At 45.7% G+C, this 22,117-nt stretch overlaps 1 protein-coding gene across 3 annotated transcripts in view; it reads right to left on the bottom strand.

Annotated features, from left to right (window-relative positions):
- The window catches only part of MAPK4 (mitogen-activated protein kinase 4), a 405,231-nt gene that overhangs the window by 283,108 nt on the left and 100,006 nt on the right, over positions 1-22,117 (bottom strand). For 2 of the 3 annotated variants that reach the window (XM_069219254.1, XM_069219249.1), the window contains one exon: positions 3,718-5,725. The exons of the other annotated variant lie outside the window; for it this stretch is intronic. In XM_069219254.1, the coding sequence (XP_069075355.1) occupies positions 3,718-4,263 (546 nt within the window). In that variant the 5' untranslated portion in view covers positions 4,264-5,725. The remainder of the gene's footprint in view (positions 1-3,717; positions 5,726-22,117) is intronic. 3 annotated transcript variants of the gene reach the window in all.

Genomic DNA, 22,117 nt, shown 5'->3' with positions numbered 1-22,117 from the left:
CTGAGTTCAGCTTCAGTCTGCTGTCCTTCATCCAGTCGGCTACGGCCTTCATTCCTCGGTGGAGGTTAGCTTTGGCGGTGTGGGGATCTTCGGTGAGGGATATGATCAGCTGGGTGTCGTCGGCGTAGGAGATGATGTTGAGGTTGTGTTGTCGTGCGACGTGGGCGAGGGGGGCCATGTAGATATTGAACAGTGTCGGGCTGAGGGAGGATCCCTGTGGGACGCCGCAGATGATCTCAGTGGTTTTGGAGCGGAAGGGTGGGAGGCGGACGCTCTGGGTTCTGCCGGAGAGGAAGGATGTGGTCCAGGCCAGGGCCTTCTCTTGGATACCAGCGTCATGGAGGCGTGCTGATAGGGTGTGGTGGCAGACCGTGTCAAAGGCTGCTGATGGGTCCAGGAGGATGAGGGCGGCTGTTTCTCCTTTGTCCATCAGGGTCTGGATGTCATCAGTGGCGGCGATGAGGGCGGTCTCGGTGCTGTGGTTGCTGCGAAAACCGGATTGGGAAGGGTCCAGGATGTTGTTGACTTCGAGGTAGCGGGTCAGCTGTTTGTTGACAATCTTCTCGGTCACTTTTGCCGGGAAAGGGAGCAGGGAGATGGGCCGGAAGTTCTTGAGGTCCTTGGGGTCCGCCTTGGGCTTCTTCAAAAGGGCGTTGATCTCAGCGTGCTTCCAGCTTTCTGGGAAGGTTGCTGTCTCGAAGGAAAAGTTGATTGTTTTCCGGAGGTGGGGAGCGATGGCTGCGCTGGCTTTGTTGAAGACGTGGTGAGGGCAGGGGTCCGATGGGGATCCGGAGTGGATGGAGTTCATGGTTTTGATGGTGTCTTCGTCGCTGACGCTGGACCAGACGGTCAGGTGACTGGTGCGGGTGGTAGTCGCAGGGGTGGTGGACTCGATGGTGGGTGCGGGGGTGTCGGGGTTGACGCTGTTGTGGATGTCGGTGATCTTGCGGTGGAAGAAGGTGGCCAGGGAGTCGCACAGGTCTTGAGATGGGGGGATGTCGTTGGTACTCTTGGGCTATGTTAAGCTGCTCAACCGGGCCACAGAAGGTTTGCGGCAATAGCACTGCCATTAGCTAAATGACAGATCACCATTTTATGGGGCAGCAGTAGAACACCAACCACGGATGGTTGGCTGAAACATATGATTTATTGTGACAACAGTAGTGAACTTTGTGAATCCCTTCAGTCCCCCTCGCGGGGGCCTAAGGATATCTGAGCTCCCCTTTGTACTTACCTGTTGCCACAAGACTCAGCAGCACCTGACGATACTTTTGACTGATTCATAAGTTCCTGGTTTATTCGTGTATTCTTGGTATCACTACTCCCTACGCGTGATTGTGACTGAATATGCTATTTGGATGTAGTGTTTCTCTCACTGCTTCCCTGTATGCTTGAGAATGCAGCTACTTTTGCTGTTCTTTGGAAAAGCAATAAAAGCATAATAAATAGTACTCCCTCAGTGGCTTAGCAGTGCCTCTAGTGGGTTGTGCCACTGTCACTCCTGGGTGAACTTTGTGCAGTACTCCTTGGTGGCTTACCAGTGCTATAACGGGTTTTACCTCTGTCGCTCCTTGATGGACCCCAATTAGTACTCCCTTGGTGGTTTTATTTGTGCCCTCATTGGAGTTGGCATCTTCCACTTCTAGGTAGACTCCATAGAGTACTCCTATGGTGGCATACCTATGCCTTATTGGCTTACTGCTGAGCTGGGGCTCTTTCGCTCCTTGGTGGACTTTTTATAGTACTCCCTTAGTGGCTTCCCGATGCTTCTCGAGGTTAAGGGACACTACTGCTCCTGAGCATACTCTTCATAATGGTCCATGGAGGTTTAACAGTGCCTTTAGTAGGTACAGGGCCAGCACTCCTAGAAAGACTGCATTTGGTTCTCCTTGTTGTATAACTCGACCCCCAGTGGGTTAAAAGTCTACCAGGCCTGGGTGGTGGACTCCCAGGTGAATCCCTCTGTTGCATATCAATAGGGAGTTCTACGCATGATAAAATGGTATACACCTGCCTATGCAACTTGTCTATTCGCTCACTTTATGCATTACCTCCTGCTTATGCACAAAAATGTCAGCTGCACCATGCTTTTATGTGGTGTTTTCAAACTTCACCCACTTCACCCAGCATGTCCTGTATCTGCCAATCTCCAGCCAACACCACTTCAACCATGCTTTCCAAAGGGCACCAAGCAACATAATGCAAATGAAAGCGCTTCATAACTTAACAGGTGTACGAGGCACTATTAAATTGCTAAAAAATGCTCGTAAGGGGTAGGAAAGAATATACAAATACCAATAAAGCCCACTACAGTACAATACTAGCCAGAACTAGTTAATGCATTTTATGTTCCAGCTCTGCAAGGTTTGATGTAATGCCTGCCTCTGGCTGTGCAAACAAAATGTATGAACAACTTTTCTGAAAGGGATACTAAACAAAGCGAACAATAAAAAGTATCACTACACCTTATAATAGGTAGATCACACTGTTAGCAAGATACCCAAAATGTGGGCGTTTCCATACTTCTTTATGGCTGGATTCTTTCATTTTTCAACTATTTTCCTGTTACATTCTGGTACTGCTGAGAGCTTTGGCTGTTTATTGGCGTTTTACATTGGATCACCTCTGCCCTAGTCACTTCATTATTTACCACCTCCATATTTTCATCTAAGCACATAAGCCCCCTGACAAAGAAGCAATAATCTCTGCTCAGTGCGACAGAATACAGACCTCCATTTGCAGCTGTAAGTCACACACAGCAGGTACTGAAATGAAGACTAAGTCAGAGGACAGAACAGAAAGGCATAAAGGACTGTCTGGAAGTTATTAAACTCTTGAGCACATATTACTTTGAGTACCTCCGCTTTTTTGTTGGTAATGTCTTTTTTCAGCCACGAAGTAGCTTTATTATGACAAACACAAAAAAACATATAATCTTTTAACTGAAAAGTCTAGTGGTACTTTTAGGACATCTCTACACTGTGAGAGCATCTTCCGCGCCTGTGATGCAGACTGCACTACAGAATGGTACCAGAGACCGCCTACTTCAGAGGTTAGGTAAACACGCTACTCATTCACATGCATTGCAGTGATACAGCCCTTCTACTTCTTTCTTTCCTCAGGAATACCCTGCCTTACTTCCCAACCCACCCTAGAAAGAAGCATGCCCCCACCAATGCTGCATATATGTAAAATCTAATGGAGCAGTCTACTCTCCCAGTGGCATGTTAGTTTCAGTAACCCAGTCTCATCTTGACACATATTCCACACTTTTATGTATGCAGCATCTTAAGCTTGAGATGTTTCTGCTACAATAAAAATATCTTCCTGCTGTTCGCTCAGGCATATTCTGTGTGAATTAAATACCATTTAATAAAAATGGCTTGGCCAGCTGACTTCAATGAGTTATGATTTTGAAAGAGAGTTGGAAAAGTTTGTGAATAGAAGGGAAGAGAATCAGTGCATCAACCTGTGATGACAATTCTGTATCCATCAGAATGCTGTGGAAGTCAAACATAAAACCACGAATTTGAAAAGGATTGCAAATGTTGGAAAAAAGCCATAAAATGTTGGCATGAATAAGAACATGGTGCCCTCCTGGATCAATGCAAACTGAGTGACATAACCTGAACACAAACTCAACAATGCCAGGGAAACAGGAAACTCCAGTAAAATCAATGACATTAACAAGTAAATTGCTCATGCCCACTCACATACCTTATGGGAATAGTGTTGATCCACTATGCGCGCCAGTCCAAAGTCACCGATCTTCAGCACAAGGTCTTCTGTACTTATGAAGATGTTGGCAGGCTTCAGGTCTCGGTGAAGCACGTTGGCTGAGTGAATGTACTTTAGTCCTCGAAGCAACTGATACATAAAGAGCTTGGCGTGTTCCTCAGTGAGTGCACCGTGTTCCAGCAGACGCGCTAGGTCAGTCTCCATGAATTCCTGCACTATGTAGACCATGCTCATCTTGAAGAAGTCCCCCTGGATCTCTGTTCCTTTTGGGCCCAGCACCTCATGCAGTTTCACAATGTTGTCGTGGTTCAACCTGCGGATGATCTTAATCTCGCGCAGGGCGTGTTTCATACTGCGAGCGTCATTGATGGTGAGCTTCTTGATAGCCACTTTCCGGCATGTGAGGCTGTCAATGGCAGAGAGGACCAGCCCACTGGCACCAAAGCCTAGAGGCTTGAAGTCAATGAACCTACATCCTAGGTCATAGCCATACATGCTGGCAATGCAGTCACAGTTCCCTGCCATTGTACCTGCAGCTACTTGTGCACCAAAGACAAGAAAACCAGCAAACAAAAACTCTAGGGAATAGAAAATAAGTATATAGTTTTCATGAAATGTATTTCTACTTTCAAAAAAATCCTCTTTTCAGTAAGAAAATTGGAAAATGACAATATTTCCTGTAAACACATACAAAGATCACTCTATTTAATAAAAAGAGTGTATAAAAAAAGAACAAAATCTGGTACTGTCCTCAAAACACCGAAAAACCTAGAGCAGGAAGTCACTAAAAGTACAAATTTTAGAAAGCAGTTCTCATGGAAGTGTTGTATCGCAGGATGCTTAACAGTGAGTGTAGGCTTTGCTGTATGCCCACCCTCCACCTTTCCTCTACCTTCTTTTCTGAGGTGCGTTGCATACACCATGACATACATTTATAGGTGGCAGGAGCAATTCAATGATTGCTGAAGGCTCTGTGACCATCCCACTAGTGTCCTTGGGCAACGTCACTGCAGATGCCTGAGTAATCCTAGCAGATGTCAATGTTTAATGCCTCAACAATGCTGGAGGAGGTGCGGCCGGTGTTGGCACACGTTTCTGAGAATACAATATGATGATAACACTGCGCGACCTTCTCAAGGTCTCTGTGCCTGGCCGTATCTCACTTTTTCACACCGCAATGATGCCATCATGCTCACAACACCTCTTCTCTTGGAATATTCTATGTAGTATCATATCGCTAGACGCGGCAGTCCCCTTGGCTCCAAGGTTCCTGCACACAGGTTTCTCAATATCACAGCAAGATGAGAGCCCATCAATGCTAAAGGTGTAAAAAAGACCACAAAAATAGTAAAATTGCTGTCTCAACTACGCACCAAAATGTATTTGAAGAACTTGCACCCACTCTTGCAGTGCTCCCGGGACCAACGAAGGTGTCACTTTCCTCCTCTTTTGCACATGAAGAACGCGCACTCAACGTTGAGAGTTGGCCATGCAACACCACTTCAGCGATCACTGTTATGAAGGTCTTACCTTCCACTTTCTTCAGACTTGAAGACTTTGCACTCAACCTGAGAGCCCCCTGTCCAACAAAATCCAGATGACTGCTTTCACAACAGCTTCACTTCATCCCTGTTTGGACTCCAAGGTCTCAACGTCAGAGGGGGTCGAGCAACAAAACCTCGACCACCAGGTTTAGGAAGACCCCAGGTTCCTTCTTGATGGGACTCAAGACTCTCTCTGTGCCCTGCCGCCTACGGGTCACCGTGCTCCATTTTAAGGACGAGGGGGGCAGTACAGTAACTTTCCACCTGTCTCCAGCCCCCGGTGCTCAACTGAGCACATTTCCAGGCTCAGCCCTTTTCCACTTGCATTCCTGCAGCCAGCCGATTGCCCCTTGATCTTTGCAGCCGCTCGAAATCGTTACTGCTCGACAAATTCCCCGCATTGTTCACGGAAGGCGGGTGATCCCTTCGGGCCTCCGGCTTTCCTAGAAATGAAAGAAAGATTGAGTGAGCTGATAAGATTATTACACATGTGCGTTATGCAAATTCCTCAGGGTTCAGCTGAGTGGGACTCTCCGAGCCCCAGAATTGACCATTGTACATTAGCCAGAGTGCGTAACTCTTTTTATATAAATGTGAACGTTGTTCTAGAACATTCTTCTCTTTATAGGTAGGTAACTCCGTTTTATATCATTTTCCACACATTAAAGGTTTACAGGTTTGCCTATATTACTGATGGCGTGACATTTTGCAGCATTTTATAGGCATGCTTGCTGACAGACTGCCATTATGTAATGCGCCTGCAGTGAAGGGGTTAAGAAATGAAAGTTGACTGTCCCTGTAGATATTTTAATTCACTTGTACCGGAGCATTTAGAGAAAAAAATGATTAACTCGCTTTAAAAAGGCTACCGGGGAAGGAATTAAACTTAATTTGCTTGTGTGCGTCTGGCATTTTGAGGACACAAATCCGTGGCGCGTGCTTGCTCAATATGTCGCTGCCCTGGGCATAGCAGTGAAGGTTACCGCTGCCAGGATGGCTCCATCTGGTTTCTGTGGCCTAACAGTTTTCAGGATCCTTTCCTTTAAACTCTTTTTCCGATAATGAATATTTTATGAGCTACGAGGCATTTCATGTAGAGTTTATTTTGACTGGTACGACAGTGGCTGGCTTGAATCTCCCAGCTGAAGTATTTAAACATTATAGCTATTCCTTTATGTTTGTATGTACTTTTTTGGGTGGTACGTTTGCATTTTAAATTCACAGGCAGTGAAGGACTGGCAAATTCAATAGGTCTTGTCAATACGTTTTTCCCATTGTTATTTGTATGCAAGTGCATGCGTTAGGGTGCATGTTCACACGTGGCCAGCAATCTTGCAATTTATTTTCTATTAACGAAAATCCAGACCAAGATGGCTGGTGGCATAAGTGTGCATGCATCTTGCTTGTATGTTTGCTAGTCTGTACAATTGGGTGTCTTTATGCCTGGCTGCTTTCATGATTCTTGGTCTGCAAACATCCATGTTTGTTACCACATTTATCTGTATACATCTGTCTGTGTGTTATCTTTATACATGGATTATGTATACATGCTAACACTTTGGGTTGGTTCATGCTTTTTTTGGTGGTGTTCAATACTGAACGTGGTAATGAAACTTCAGGCTAGTACATCAGGAGCTGTGCCCAGGGTCACATAATATAGATCAATTCAGAAAGCCGGTTTGAACTCGATTCTCGCTTCTGTTGAAGCAGTTCATGTTCTCTCCTAAAAGCTACAAAACATTACCACCTTTCCCTAATTACAGAGATATAGTGCATTTTCAGAATATTATTCTTGGTATTGCACACTAGCTCAAAAATATTGTGAAAGTCGCAGCAGTCCCGAGGTACGGAGTGAAATAAAGTTCTTGACGACGAGAGGCATTGTGAGATAAATGATAATATATCAAAGCCTGTGTACCAGCCACATCCAATGCCCAATACCTGGATAAATATGTATGTTTGTACAGACCTTACATTTCTTCTGCATAAGTGCAACACAATTTCCTAGATACACAATGATGTACTGCTACCAAGAGGAAGTCAGCGATGGTGGCACGGTAGCCCAGAGGTTGCATATACTGCATGGCCAGCACGATGATGCCACACTTGGCTACTTCCCTTTCTTTTATATAGCCTTGGCTTCCAAAAAGGTTTCTTGGAAGCCAGGGCTACATATTTATGTACATTTCTGATAGAAAAGGGAACAGAGAAGTAAGACGTTAGTGATTTGAGGAAGATCACATCATTTAATCAAAGAGGGAAACAGTGCTTAATTTGTGCATGTTGTTTCCGGTGCTGAGCACCTGCACTTATTTTTGAGGGCCGGGGCTTATTCTTCTGCCTCAAGCATTTGCTGCGAGCAAAAGACACATATGGGAAAAACGGAGGAAAGGATAAATGAAAAAAGCGTCACAAAGGGAGAAAGCAGAAAGCTGCTAGAGTGAGCTGAGGGGGCAGGGAGTGTCTTTAAATTAATTAAAGAGGCCCGAGGTGGCTTCAGGATTACGCCGCCGCCTCAGTATTCCATGTTCCCACATATAATTGCAGCAGCGGCGAGTTTAAGAGGAGGGCTTTGGGCACCAGCACGTTTTTATTTACAAATTAAGCACTGGATGGAAAGCTGAGAAAACCGCAGTTCTCCTTGTTCCGTGGGCGACAGTTACTCACAGGGGTACCCGGGGTGGGGTTGGAGCGGGGCAGGCGTGTGTGTGTGTGTGTGTCTACCTGAGGGAAATATCCAGAATATTGGGGACCCTATTCGTTTGTGTTTGTATGTAGTGCTTATTACTTGTAAACCTTCTAAGTGCAGATGAGGGCTACAAGAAACAAAAATCTGGTGTTTGACCCAGAATCACACAGTTTCATCGTCAGTAAACCAGGACAGGGCCTGAAATCTTTTATTTCATGACCAACATTTTACTTATCCAACCACCTTCTATAATGCCCTTACTGCTAGCAATCTGTATGCTTCTCAGTAGGATGCAGATAAAGGGGAAGTGTTTTTCCAAAGATCACGCTAATAGGCAAAGAGGGACAGTGAGAGAAAGTGACTTGATAAAATCACATAATTTGGCTAACTGGAGAGGACAGGACTAAAGCTCGGCTCGGCTCTCTGACACTTGAATAACATCTTACTCACTAGACCATTGAAGTCGGGGGTATGGTATAGAGGAAGGAGCCTGCAGGCCATAATTCCCAGCAGCTAAAATACCTGACTTTTTTTAAAATAATGCTTACTGCAGAGTCTAGGCCATTTCCATGGATTTCAGTTTTGTACTCAGGCAAACACAACTAGAGAACCAGAAAATTACTGGGTAACATCAGACACTAGTGAGTAAATCAAGATTAGAGCAAATCTCAGGTGGTGGGAAACCTTGCTAGGGCACATGGTGGTTGCTGGCATGCAACTAGACTAGGTGCAGCATATGTTCAGCGTGTTTCATCTACGCCTGTGCTACATGGTCCCTCTGTAAATGTACCTCTGTTTAATTTTAATAGCATAGTGTGCATTACATGCTGCCAGGAGACGAGTCCCTTTTACTGCCTACTACATTTACACCTCCTCGCAGAGTGAAATCGTGGGTGCAGGTGCATTCTACCATCTATCTTCACCCGCTGCATGTTGAGCCTTCGCCCAAACAACCTTGAAAGCGCACCGTACCCGAGGACTGTATCACATAAAGTGCATAAAGTGAGGCCTCTTGGCCACCGTTTTGGGCTGACCAGTGTTGCGCATTATTACTAGACACCCCCACACCAAACTTACTTGACTACAAGCCTAATGTTCAAAGAGCCAGATACTATGGTTTAAACAAAATACTTTGGTTGAATACCTAGAACAGTGCTATTTTACCAACTTAGACAGTGGGAAATTGTAGATTGTCACAAAATCTCGAGGGAATGCTTTGCTTTTTGCCAGAAATAAAGCGGACTTTGTTGACACATTTAAAGTAAAGAACTAAACATAAAACAATAACATCTCAGTTACTATTCCCAGAATTCTGCACTCATATAATGCTGTTGAAGGGTGTTTGGAGCAAGTACTAAGCACAGTCTAAAATGTTTCGTGATTCGACCCCTAGCCTCCTCCCATCCACATTTATGACGAGGTCGCGGCACATGTGTTGTGTGTTCTATTTTTCCCCTTTCCTTTGACACCCAAAGGTTTTCAGGTAGAACATCCTCCCTTTGCCTCACACTCCTACGCCTGCTAGTGCAACACGTAAAGTGATGAAGCCCTTCGTACTGAATGTGGTGAGGTAGCCCTCACAAGCCCATATTTCGCTTAAAAGCACAGGCCGTCAGCTAAATGGGGCAGTGGGGTCCTCCTTACCCCTCTGATACCTACAGAAGAGTAGTCCCAGCAGCTGACAGTGAGCAGAGGATCTACACAGAATCCTGGTACAAATAAAAGAAGCCCCTAATGAAGACCAATGTTGAATTAATGCAAACAGACTTGTTTTGCTTTGATAACATACTAAACATTTAAGGGTTGCCCGAAAGGCGTTAGCGTGACAACTTTTAAAAGACTTACAGACGCAAGAATAATCACCCATCACATGAGCACTGGTCGCCCCAACCAGTGGATCATTTATTTTGGTCCTCCGCCGCTAATTATCCAATCCATTGTCAATAGGCATCTCTGCTTGTCAAGAGGAGGATGAGTCTATTGGACCAGGATGTTGCAAACAAACCACAAACCTGAATTCCCTAAGCCCATGAAGAGCACCGCCCCTCCTATGCCAAAAGGTACATGATAGCAGAAGATGACATGACATTGATCAGGTTTTCTCACTCATCAACCACAGAAGCCAGAGGTGGAAGAGCATAGGAGACTAGTGAAGGGAGGAGGGTCAACTTTCTAGGGGCATCGTGGATATTTAATGCATCCGACCAAAGTTCATCTGTTCCTCTCTTCTGGTAGGAGGGGCAGCTTCGGGGTCAGTGGGTGCCATGTTGTGTACATGTTTAGCCACAGTGGCATTACACTTAAGAAAAACTGACCTGCAGGAGCATGGCTTATACTACAGACTCCCCATGAGCCAGATTGTCTGGGCAGGGATGGAACTCACACCACGCTCCTTTCTAGACAATTTCTGTATTTTATTGTGACCTGTATAGTGCTTACTACCCCTGAAGACGCGTTGAAACACCTTGCAGACGGGGGGTACGGTGCTCTGTGGAGCCCATCGTAAGTGGTTTAGTTAGCACCTGTAGTAGAGACTTTGGTAGTCTTGTTCTCAGAAAGTGTCATGCAATTTGTGATGTTAAATGCAGATTATTTGAGTTAGTGCTGATTGCCTAGAGACTGATAAAATATATATGGCTGTGTTAGTGAAGTACTTTGTATTTTTAGTAGAATTGTCATATAAAACTTGAGGATAAATGGTCTAAGCAGAGAGTGCTGTATTATTAAAATCAGATGGGCATAATGAAAACAGAATAGGTACTGAGATTTCAGTAAAGTGCAATCATGCAGATTCTCGTTCATGTGTGTTCTAGCTGGATATATACTGTTTTTGACATTTAAGACGGATTAACATGCAGCATCATGCAGTATGTACATTAATAGACCAATAAACACAGTACTGAGAGGGTCTCCAACCTTTTCTGTAGCGAGAGCTAATTCTGATCAGTGAAAGTCATTGTGAGCTATCGAAGGCTAAACAACTCACGCATTAGTACTAGACATCCCCACACCAAACTTACTTGACTTTAAGCCTAATGTTCAAAGAGCCAGATACTATGGTTTGAACAAAATACTTTGACCATGGGCCCTATGACAGTGCTGCCACATGTGTCAGTGAGAGTGTGGTCTTTGGGGATGTATGAACATGTGTGCATATGAATTGCATATATGTGTATGAGTAACTGAGAGCTGGTGTCATATGTACTTGTGGCACAGGGCATACCTTTCATCATATGTGGCACCTTTACATGTATAACCCAAACATACAACCATGTTTTTAAATAGGAGAAATTTAAAGTGTAAACATTTTCATATTGTGGAACATTTTTCTGCACTTTAAATTTCTCCCATTTGAAAAATTATTGTATTTTCCTGTTATAATTATTGTGGAGTGTTCTAATGGCCACTGGGAGCAAAGGTCCTGCTGTTTGTAAATGCAACACTTTGAAAAATAATTTGAGAAAATTAAAATGAAAAGTTAACTTAATTATAAGGTAACTTTTCATTTTCTCCTATTTAAAAGCATTGAGAAACATCATTTTGTTCTGACTTCCTATACTGAGTTGACAAGGACTTTTATTTAATAGTTAAATACCTTAGTGCTTCAATTCTTCACCTCTGGGATCTGGGTCATAAATCTGACTCCAGCACTACTCCTTATCAATCCCTGCTATCTGCAGCCTAGTGATATTAATGTAAAATAAACACAGTCTTCCCTTAACTTTAAAAGGAAAAATGTGACCCTGTGCTTATTTAAAAATTTACTCCAGGCTGTGAGCTACTGTGAAGAGGTCAGGGAGCTACTGGTAGCTCGTGATCGACTGGTTGGAGACACCTTGTGTAGAGCAATCATGGATATTTGTATTTGTCGTCCATGCACTTCCTAGCGGAGTATATGTAGTGCTTGGACAAAAAGGGCGGTTCCTTAGGATTGATATGCATGGTCATGCCAGCTGTGCATCTATAGGTAAACAAACATGTTTTCAGATGAGTGCAAGGTTTTAATTGATTTTACATATGTGTGGCCATTGGGTCATATAACTATACTATACTTATTTTATTTTGGCCCTGTCTATTATTGTAGGCTTATAACTGTTAGAAATGGGGTCTCTAGTTGGCAGTGGTTTGCACCCTGTCCAAGTAGGGGCCCTCACTCTAGTCAGGCTAAGGGAGCCACACAGCTAAGCTAACCCCTGCTCACCACCTTGGTAGCTTAGCAGGAGCAGTCAGGCTTATCTCAGAGGCAATGTGTAAAGTATTTGTATACCCACACAGTAACACCAGCGAAAACATCACAAAAGTACTCCACACCAATTTAGAAAAATAGCCAATATTTATCTGAGTAGAACAAGACCAGAGCCAGAATGACAAAAATCCAACATACACAAATAAAGATACACATTTTTAAAGATAAATTTCAATAAAACGCTTAGAAACACAATAGCTCCAACTGAGGCTATCATGGCATCTTGATGGAGTCATTTCCAACAGTTCAGCGCCACTCATGAAGGACTGTGGGCCAGTCACGGAGCGCACGGACCCCAGGTACAGTACCTTGGAAAACGATGAGGAAACAAATAGGTTGCATGGAGTTGGGGAGGTGAAGCGTCGCTGGAGCCGGTGCAGCGTCAGTTCCTTACTGCTACAGAGGAGGTGAAGTGACAGTTCCTTACTGTTAGGCAGGGGAGGTGAGGTGTCACTTCCTCACAGTTTGCAGGGGAGTTATGCGGCATCAGTTCCTTATGACCTAGCGGGGTCGTTGAATCCAAAGAGCCAAGATGCGCGGCATCGACTACGCTGTGTTGCAGGCACACCATCTGGCCATAGGTGCAGCGGATTTGGATGTTACAGACATCAGTGGCACGGCACTTGGGACTCACGCTGTGGTGGGACTTCGAGGCACTGCGGTGTCATCAGGCCTGGGTTGCAGGTCACGGTCAGTGCACTCAGCAGGGACCACAGCTCCGGTGAAGGCTGCGGTGTGGATACAGATAGTGGTGCCAGTTCTGAAGTTGCTCTGGAGTCAATGAGTTTGGTGGGGATCACACTCCCTAGGACCCAGGAACTGGATTTGGCACCACTTTGCAAGTCAGGACTCTCAGCAAGAGAGCCCAGGTGCTGGCAGATGACGTCTTTGATGTCCCTGACATTTCTTAACATGAGGCAAGCTTAGTCCAAGCCCTTGGAGGACCTTTGAAAGCAGGATGTAGAAAGCAAAGTCCAGTCTTTTCACTCCCAGGACAGAAGCAGCAAGCAGCAGGCCAGCACAGCAAAGCAGCAGGCAGAATGGCAGTCCCACCTAAAGAATCCAGCTCTTCTTCCTGGCAGAATGTCCTCAGTCCAGAAGGATTCTAACTTTGGGGTGTCATAGGTCCAGTGCTTATGTCAATTTCTGTCTTTGAAGTAGGCAAACTTTAAAGAGAAGTCTTTGTAGTACACAAGGCCCTGTCTTTCCCTGTCCTGGCACACTTCAGGGGATTGGAGACCTGGGGGAAGGCATAGCCCTATTCAGGTGCAAGTGTCAGCTCCTCCCACCACTGTAGCTCAGAAAGACCCATCAGAAAATGCAGGGCAAACCTCAGCTCCCATTTAGAGTTAATTCACAAACAGCCCAACTGTCATCCTGACCCAGACGTGTATTCCAAAGACAGACATAGAGACAGAATTGTTAACCAAGAAAAGGCACACTTTCTAAAAGTGGCATTTTCAAACTTACAATTCAAAAAACAACTTCACCAAAAGTTGTATTTTTAAATTGTGAGTTAAGAGACCCCAAACCCCACAACTTTATCTGCTCTCAATGGGAAATTACACTTAAGGCAATCCCCATGTTGCCCTATGAGAGAGAGATAGTCCTTGCAATAATGAAAAACAAATTGAGCAGTATTTCACTATCAGGACATGTAAACCACCCCAGTACATATCCCACTTTTAAATACACTGCATGTAGGAAAGTACCATCTTGCCTGGCATGTTACCCCCATTTTTCACTGTATATATGTTGTTTTAGTTGTATGTGTCACTGGGACCCTGTTCACCAGGGCCCCAGTGCTCATAAGTGTGCCTGAATGTGTTACCTGTGTAGTGACTAACTGTCTCACTGAGGCTCTGCTAATCAGAACCTCAGTGGTTATGCTCTCTCATTTCTTTCAAATTGTCACTAACAGGCTAGTGACTAATTTTACCAATTTACATTGGCTTACTGGAACACCCTTATAATTCCCTAGTATATGGTACTGAGGTACCCAGGGTATTGGGGTTCCAGGAGATCCCTATGGGCTGCAGCATTTCTTTTGCCACCCATAGGGAGCTCTGACAATTCTTACACAGGCCTGCCACTGCACCCTGAGTGAAATAACGTCCATGTTATTTCATAGCCATTTTACACTGCACTTAAGTAACTTATAAGTCACCTATATGTCTAACCTTTACCTGGTAAAGGTTAGGTGCAAAGTTACTTAGTGTGAGGGCACCCTGGCACTAGCCAAGGTGCCCCCACATTGTTCAGAGCCAATTCCCTGAACTTTGTGAGTGCGGGGACACCATTACACGCGTAACTCCGAATATGGCCATGTAACATGTCTATGATCATGGAATTGCCCCCTCTATGCCATCCTGGCATAGTTGGCACAATCCCATGATCCCAGTGGTCTGTAGCACAGACCCTGGTACTGCCAAACTGCCCTTCCCGGGGTTTCACTGCAGCTGCTGCTGCTGCCAACCCCTCAGACAGGCATCTGCCCTCCTGGGGTCCAGCCAGGCCTGGCCCAGGATGGCAGAACAAAGAACTTCCTCTGAGAGAGGGTGTTACACCCTCTCCCTTTGGAAAATGGTGTGAAGGCAGGGGAGGAGTAGCCTCCCCCAGCCTCTGGAAATGCTTTGTTGGGCACAGATGTGCCCAATTCTGCATAAGCCAGTCTACACCGGTTCAGGGGACCCCTTAGCCCTGCTCTGGCGCGAAACTGGACAAAGGAAAGGGGAGTGACCACTCCCCTGACCTGCACCTCCCCTGGGAGGTGTCCAGAGCTCCTCCAGTGTGCTCCAGACCTCTGCCATCTTGGAAACAGAGGTGCTGCTGGCACACTGGACTGCTCTGAGTGGCCAGTGCCACCAGGTGACGTCAGAGACTCCTTCTGATAGGCTCCTTCAGGTGTTAGTAGCCTATCCTCTCTCCTAAGTAGCCAAACCCTCTTTTCTGGCTATTTAGGGTCTCTGTCTCTGGGGAAACTTTAGATAACGAATGCAAGAGCTCATCCGAGTTCCTCTGCATCTCTCTCTTCACCTTCTGCCAAGGAATCGACTGCTGACCGCGCTGGAAGCCTGCAAAACTGCAACATAGTAGCAAAGACGACTACTGCAACTTTGTAACGCTGATCCTGCCGCCTTCTCGACTGTTTTCCTGCTTGTGCATGCTGTGGGGGTAGTCTGCCTCCTCTCTGCACCAGAAGCTCCGAAGAAATCTCCCGTGGGTCGACGGAATCTTCCCCCTGCAACCGCAGGCACCAAAAAGCTGCATTACCGGTCCCTTGGGTCTCCTCTCAGCACGACGAGGTAGGTCCCTCGAATCCAGCGACTCTGTCCAAGTGACCCCCACAGTCCAGTGACTCTTCAGTCCAAGTTTGGTGGAGGTAAGTCCTTGCCTCACCTCGCTGGGCTGCATTGCTGGGAACCGCGACTTTTGCAGCTACTCCGGCCCCTGTGCACTTCCGGCGGAAATCCTTTGTGCACAGCCAAGCCTGGGTCCACGGCACTCTAACCTACATTGGACGACTTTCTAAGTTGGTCTCTGGCGACGTGGGACTCCTTTGTGCGACTTCGGGTGAGCACCGTTTCACGCATCCTCGTAGTGCCGGTTTCTGGCACTTCTCCGGGTGCTACCTGCTGCTGAGAGGGCTCCTTGTCTTGCTCGACGTCCCCTCTCTCTCCTGGTATAATTTGCGACCTCCTGGTCCCTCCAGGGCCACAGCAGCGTCCAAAAACGCTAACCGCACGATTTGCAGCTAGCAAGGCTTGTTGGCGTTCTTTCAGCGGGAAAACACTTCTGCACGACTCTCCACGGCGAGAGGGATCCGTCCACCAAAGGGGAAGTCTCTAGCCCTTTTCGTTCCTGCAGAAACCTCAGCTTCTTCTGTCCAGTAGAAGCTTCTTTGCACCCGCAGCTGGCATTTCCTGGGCATCTGCCCATCTCCGACTTGCTTGTGACTTTTGGACTTGGTCCCCTTGTTCCACAGGTACCCTAGATTGGAAATCCACAGTTGTTGCATTGTTGGTTTGTGTCTTTCCTGCATTATTCCTCTAACACGACTTCTTTGTCCTTAGGGGAACTTTAGTGCACTTTGCACTCACTTTTCAGGGTCTTGGGGAGGGTTATTTTTCTAACTCTCACTATTTTCTAATAGTCCCAGCGACCCTCTACAAGGTCACATAGGTTTGGGGTCCATTCGTGGTTCGCATTCCACTTTTGGAGTATATGGTTTGTGTTGCCCCTATCCCTATGTTTCCCCATTGCATCCTATTGTAACTATACATTGTTTGCACTGTTTTCTAAGACTATACTGCATATTTTTGCTATTGTGTATATATATCTTGTGTATATTTCCTATCATCTCACTGAGGGTACACTCTAAGATACTTTGGCATATTGTCATAAAAATAAAGTACCTTTATTTTTAGTATAACTGTGTATTGTGTTTTCTTATGGTATTGTGCAAGTGACACTTGTGGTACTGTAGTAGCTTCACACGTCTCCTAGTTCAGCCTAAGCTGCTCTGCTAAGCTACCATTATCTATCAGCCTAAGCTGCTAGACACCCTATACACTAATAAGGGATAACTGGGCCTGGTGCAAGGTGCAAGTACCCCTTGGTACTCACTACAAGCCAGTCCAGCCTCCTACATTGGTTGTGCAGCGGTGGGATAAGTGCTTTGAGACTACTTACCACTCTTGTCATCGTACTTTTCATAAGAGAAAAATATACAAAACAAGGTCAGTGTATATACACATAGCCAAAAAGTTTTGCATTTCCTCTTTTCACTCTTTTCTAAGTGCTGAAAAGTACTTCTAAACTTTCAAAAAGTTCTTAAAAGTTTAAAAAGTTTTTTTTTCTGTCTTTCTAAAAAGTTCTGAAAACTTTTTTCTCTTTTGCTATCACTTTAACTCTCTCTAAAAATGTCTGGCACAGGCCAAAATGTTGATCTGTCCAAACTCGCATATGATCACCTTAGCTGGAAAGGAGCAAGGAGTCTCTGCATAGAGAGAGGTTTGAGTGTAGGGAAGAATCCTTCTTTGGAATTATTGCTTAACATGCTTAGAGAACAAGATAAGGCCATAGGGGCCACATCTGTTGAAAAAGTAGCAAATGGTTCCCAATCTGATCCAGGGACTCCCCCAGGAAAAGATTCAGGAAAGAAACTTCCTAGCCTGCCCATTACTAGACAGTCTAGCATAGTTGGTAATGATGGAGAGCCTCACCATACAAATAGTGTTGCCTCACATCATAGCAAAAGCATTTATTCTCACCATACTGGTAGTGATGTTTCTGTTAGCCAAGCTGTTAGGGTGGCTTCTGTAAGGGACAGGTCTCCTTCTGTTCATTCTTCTGTGTCTAAGAATGTCCCTCCCACCAACCCTGATGACAGAATGTTAGAGAGGGAACTCAATAAGTTGAGAGTGGAACAAACCAGACTGAAGCTTAAAAAGCAACAGCTGGATTTGGATAGACAGTCTTTTGAACTAGAGAAAGAAAGACAGAAGTTGGGTTTAGATACCCATGGTGGCAGCAGCAGTATTCCCCATAGTCATCCTGCAAAAGAGCATGATTCCAGGAATCTGCATAAGATAGTTCCCCCTTATAAGGAGGGGGATGACATTAACAAGTGGTTTGCTGCACTTGAGAGGGCCTGTGTTGTACAGGATGTCCCTCAAAGGCAGTGGGCTGCTATCCTATGGCTATCATTTAGTGGAAAAGGTAGGGATAGGCTCCTTACTGTGAAAGAAAATGATGCTAATAATTTCCAAGTTCTTAAGAATGCACTCCTGGATGGTTATGGCTTAACCACTGAACAATACAGGATAAAGTTCAGAGAGACCAAAAAGGAGTATTCACAAGACTGGGTTGATTTCATTGACCATTCAGTGAAGGCCTTGGAGGGGTGGTTACATGGCAGTAAAGTTACTGATTATGACAGCCTGTATAACTTGATCCTGAGAGAGCATATTCTTAATAATTGTGTGTCTGATTTGTTGCACCAGTACTTGGTGGACTCTGATCTGACCTCTCCCCAAAAATTGGGAAAGAAGGCAGACAAATGGGTCAGAACCAGGGTGAACAGAAAAGTTCATACAGGGGGTGACAAAGATGGCAACAAAAAGAAGGATGGTAAGTCTTCTGACAAGGGTGGGGACAAATCTAAAAATGAGTTTTCATCAGGCCCACAAAAACACTCTGGTGGGGGTGGTGGGACCAAATCCTCTTTTAATCAGAACAAGGAAAAGAAACCATGGTGCTATTTATGTAAAATAAAAGGCCATTGGACAACAGATCCCAGTTGTCCAAAGAAAAGCACCAATGCTCCTACCACTACAACCCCTACTGCTACCCCTAGTGTCCCTACTAATAGCAGTGGTGGTGGGAGCAAACCTACTAATAGCCAATCCAAGGGAGTAGCTGGGCTCACTATTGGTAACTTAGTTGGGGTTGGCCTTGTTAGGGAGGCCACAGAGGCTGTGTTAGTCTCTGAGGGGGCTATTGATTTAGCCACCTTAGTTGCTTGTCCCCTTAATATGGATAAGTACAAGCAGCTACCCCTAATAAATGGTGTTGAGGTTCAGGCCTACAGGGACACTGGAGCCAGTGTGACTATGGTCATAGAGAAACTGGTCCACCCTGAACAACACCTACTTGGTCACCAGTACCAAGTAACCGATGCTCACAACAACACACTTATCCACCCCATGGCTGTTGTTAATCTCAACTGGGGGGGGGGTTACTGGTCCAAAGAAAGTTGTGGTAGCTTCAGATTTACCTGTAGACTGTCTATTAGGGAATGATTTGGAGACATCAGCTTGGTCAGATGTGGAGTTGGAGGCCCATGCAGCAATGCTGGGCATCCCAGGGCATATTTTTGCTTTGACAAGGGCTCAGGCCAAAAAGCAAAAAGGACAGGGAAGCTTGGATCCTGGAACAATGGATCAAGTGCTCCCTAAAGCTAGGGCTAGTAGAAGCAAACCACTTCCTACTATCCCTCCCTCTACAGTGGATTCTACTTCTGAGGAAGAAGAATTCCCTCCCTGTGCAGAACCTACACCAGAGGAGCTTCAAGCAGACACTGCTGAGCTTTTGGGTGAAGGGGGGCCTGCCAGGGAGGAGCTGAGTGTGGCACAGCAAACCTGTCCCACATTAGAGGGTCTCAGACAGCAAGCTGTCAAACAGGCTAATGGGGATGTCAGTGACTCTCACAGAGTTTACTGGGAGGACAACCTCTTGTACACTGAGCATAGGGATCGTAAACCTGGAGCTGCCAGGAGATTAGTGATTCCTCAGGAGTACAGAAAGTTCCTCCTAACCCTGGCACATGACATTCCCCTAGCTGGGCATCTAGGACAAATGAAAACTTGGGACAGGCTTGTTCCCCTGTTTCATTGGCCTAGAATGTCTGAGGACACAAAGGAATTTTGTAAGTCCTGTGAAACCTGTCAAGCCAGTGGCAAGACAGGTGGCACCCCAAAGGCACCCCTTATCCCACTGCCTGTGGTTGGGGTTCCCTTTGAAAGGGTAGGGGTTGACATAGTTGGCCCCCTTGACCCTCCTACTGCTTCAGGCAATAGATTCATCTTGGTGGTAGTGGACCATGCCACAAGATACCCTGAAGCTATTCCTTTAAGGACCACTACAGCTCCTGCAGTGGCAAAGGCCCTCCTAGGAATATTTTCCAGGGTGGGCTTCCCAAAGGAAGTAGTATCAGACAGGGGAAGCAATTTCATGTCTGCATACTTAAAGGCCATGTGGAAGGAGTGTGGTGTAACTTACAAGTTCACAACACCCTATCATCCACAAACAAATGGACTGGTGGAGAGATTTAATAAAACTCTCAAAGGCATGATTATGGGTCTCCCTGAAAAACTCCGCAGGAGATGGGATATCCTTCTACCATGCCTCCTTTTTGCCTACAGGGAGGAACCCCAGAAAGGAGTGGGCTTCAGCCCCTTTGAACTTCTTTTTGGACACCCTGTTAGGGGTCCACTCACACTTGTAAAGGAGGGTTGGGAACAACCTTTAAAAGCTCCTAAGCAGGATATTGTGGATTATGTACTTGGCCTCAGATCAAGGATGGCTGAGTACATGAAAAAGGCCAGTAAAAACCTTCAGGCCAGCCAAGAGCTCCAGAAGCAATGGCATGATCAGAAGGCTGTTTTGGTTCAGTACCAACCAGGGCAGAAAGTGTGGGTCTTGGAGCCTGTGGCCCCAAGGGCACTCCAAGATAAATGGAGTGGACCCCACACAATTGTTGAAAAGAAGGGAGAAGTCACCTATTTAGTTGACTTAGGCACTGCCAGGAGTCCCCTTAGGGTGCTCCATGTCAACCGCCTGAAACCCTACTATGACAGGGCTGATCTCACCCTGCTCATGGCAACAGATGAGGGACAGGAAGAAGACAGTGATCCTCTACCTGATCTCTTCTCTTCCACAGAACAAGATGTTCTAGTGGAAGGTGTAGTTTTGGCTGATTGTCTTACTGCTGAGCAGAAAGACAATTGCATAAACCTCCTAGATTAATTCTCTGAACTCTTCTCTACTGTGCCAGGTACCACTTCTTGGTGTGAGCACACTATAGATACTGGAGACAGCTTGCCTGTCAAAAGTAAGATCTATAGGCAGCCTGACCATGTCAGGGACTGCATAAAGCAAGAGGTACAGAAAATGTTAGAACTAGGAGTAGTTGAGCACTCTGACAGTCCATGGGCTTCTCCTGTGGTACTTGTACCAAAACCCCATTCCAAAGATGGAAAGAAGGAAATGCGGTTTTGTGTAGACTATAGAGGTCTCAACTTGGTAACCAAAACTGATGCTCACCCTATACCCAGGGCAGATGAGCTCATAGATACACTGGCATCTGCCAAGTATCTAAGCACTTTTGACTTGACTGCAGGGTATTGGCAGATCAAATTGTCAGAAGATGCTAAACCTAAGACTGCATTTTCAACCATTGGAGGACATTACCAGTTTACTGTAATGCCTTTTGGTTTGAAAAATGCACCTGCCACTTTTCAAAGGTTGGTGAACACAGTCCTGCAAGGGCTGGAAGCTTTCAGTGCAGCATATTTGGACGATATAGCTGTCTTTAGCTCCAGCTGGGATGATCACCTGGTCCACCTATGGAAAGTTTTGGAGGCCCTGCAGAAGGCAGGCCTCACTATCAAGGCTTCAAAGTGCCAGATAGGGCAGGGTAAGGTGGTTTATCTGGGACACCTTGTTGGTGGGGAACAGATTGCACCACTTCAGGGGAAAATCCAAACAATTATTGATTGGGTTCCCCCTACCACTCAGACTCAGGTGAGAGCCTTCCTAGGCCTCACTGGGTATTACAGGAGGTTCATTAAGAACTATGGCTCCATTGCAGCCCCTCTTAATGACCTCACATCCAAGAAAATGCCTAAAAAGGTATTATGGACAGCAAACTGTCAGAAAGCTTTTGAGGAGCTGAAGCAGGCCATGTGCTCTGCACCTGTCCTGAAAAGCCCTTGTTACTCTAAAAAATTCTATGTCCAAACTGATGCATCTGAATTAGGAGTAGGGGCAGTCCTATCACAACTTAATTCTGAGGGCCAGGATCAACCTGTTGCTTTTATTAGTAGGAGGTTGACCCCTAGAGAAAAGCGTTGGTCTGCCATTGAGAGGGAGGCCTTTGCTGTGGTCTGGGCTCTGAAGAAGTTGAGGCCATACCTGTTTGGCACTCACTTCATTGTTCAGACAGACCACAAACCTCTACTTTGGCTAAAACAAATGAAAGGTGAAAATCCTAAATTGTTGAGGTGGTCCATATCCCTACAGGGAATGGACTATACAGTGGAACATAGACCTGGGAGTTGTGGTTCTAAAAATTCTGGACCCATGTAATCTGCTTTGCCACAGCAGTACGATTTTAGT

Source organism: Pleurodeles waltl, chromosome 1_1 (assembly GCF_031143425.1).
Source record: "Pleurodeles waltl isolate 20211129_DDA chromosome 1_1, aPleWal1.hap1.20221129, whole genome shotgun sequence".
Taxonomy (NCBI): Eukaryota; Metazoa; Chordata; class Amphibia; order Caudata; family Salamandridae; genus Pleurodeles; species Pleurodeles waltl.
The sequence above is the reverse complement of the archived record's forward strand: the minus strand, read 5'-3'. Positions and strand labels throughout refer to the sequence as shown.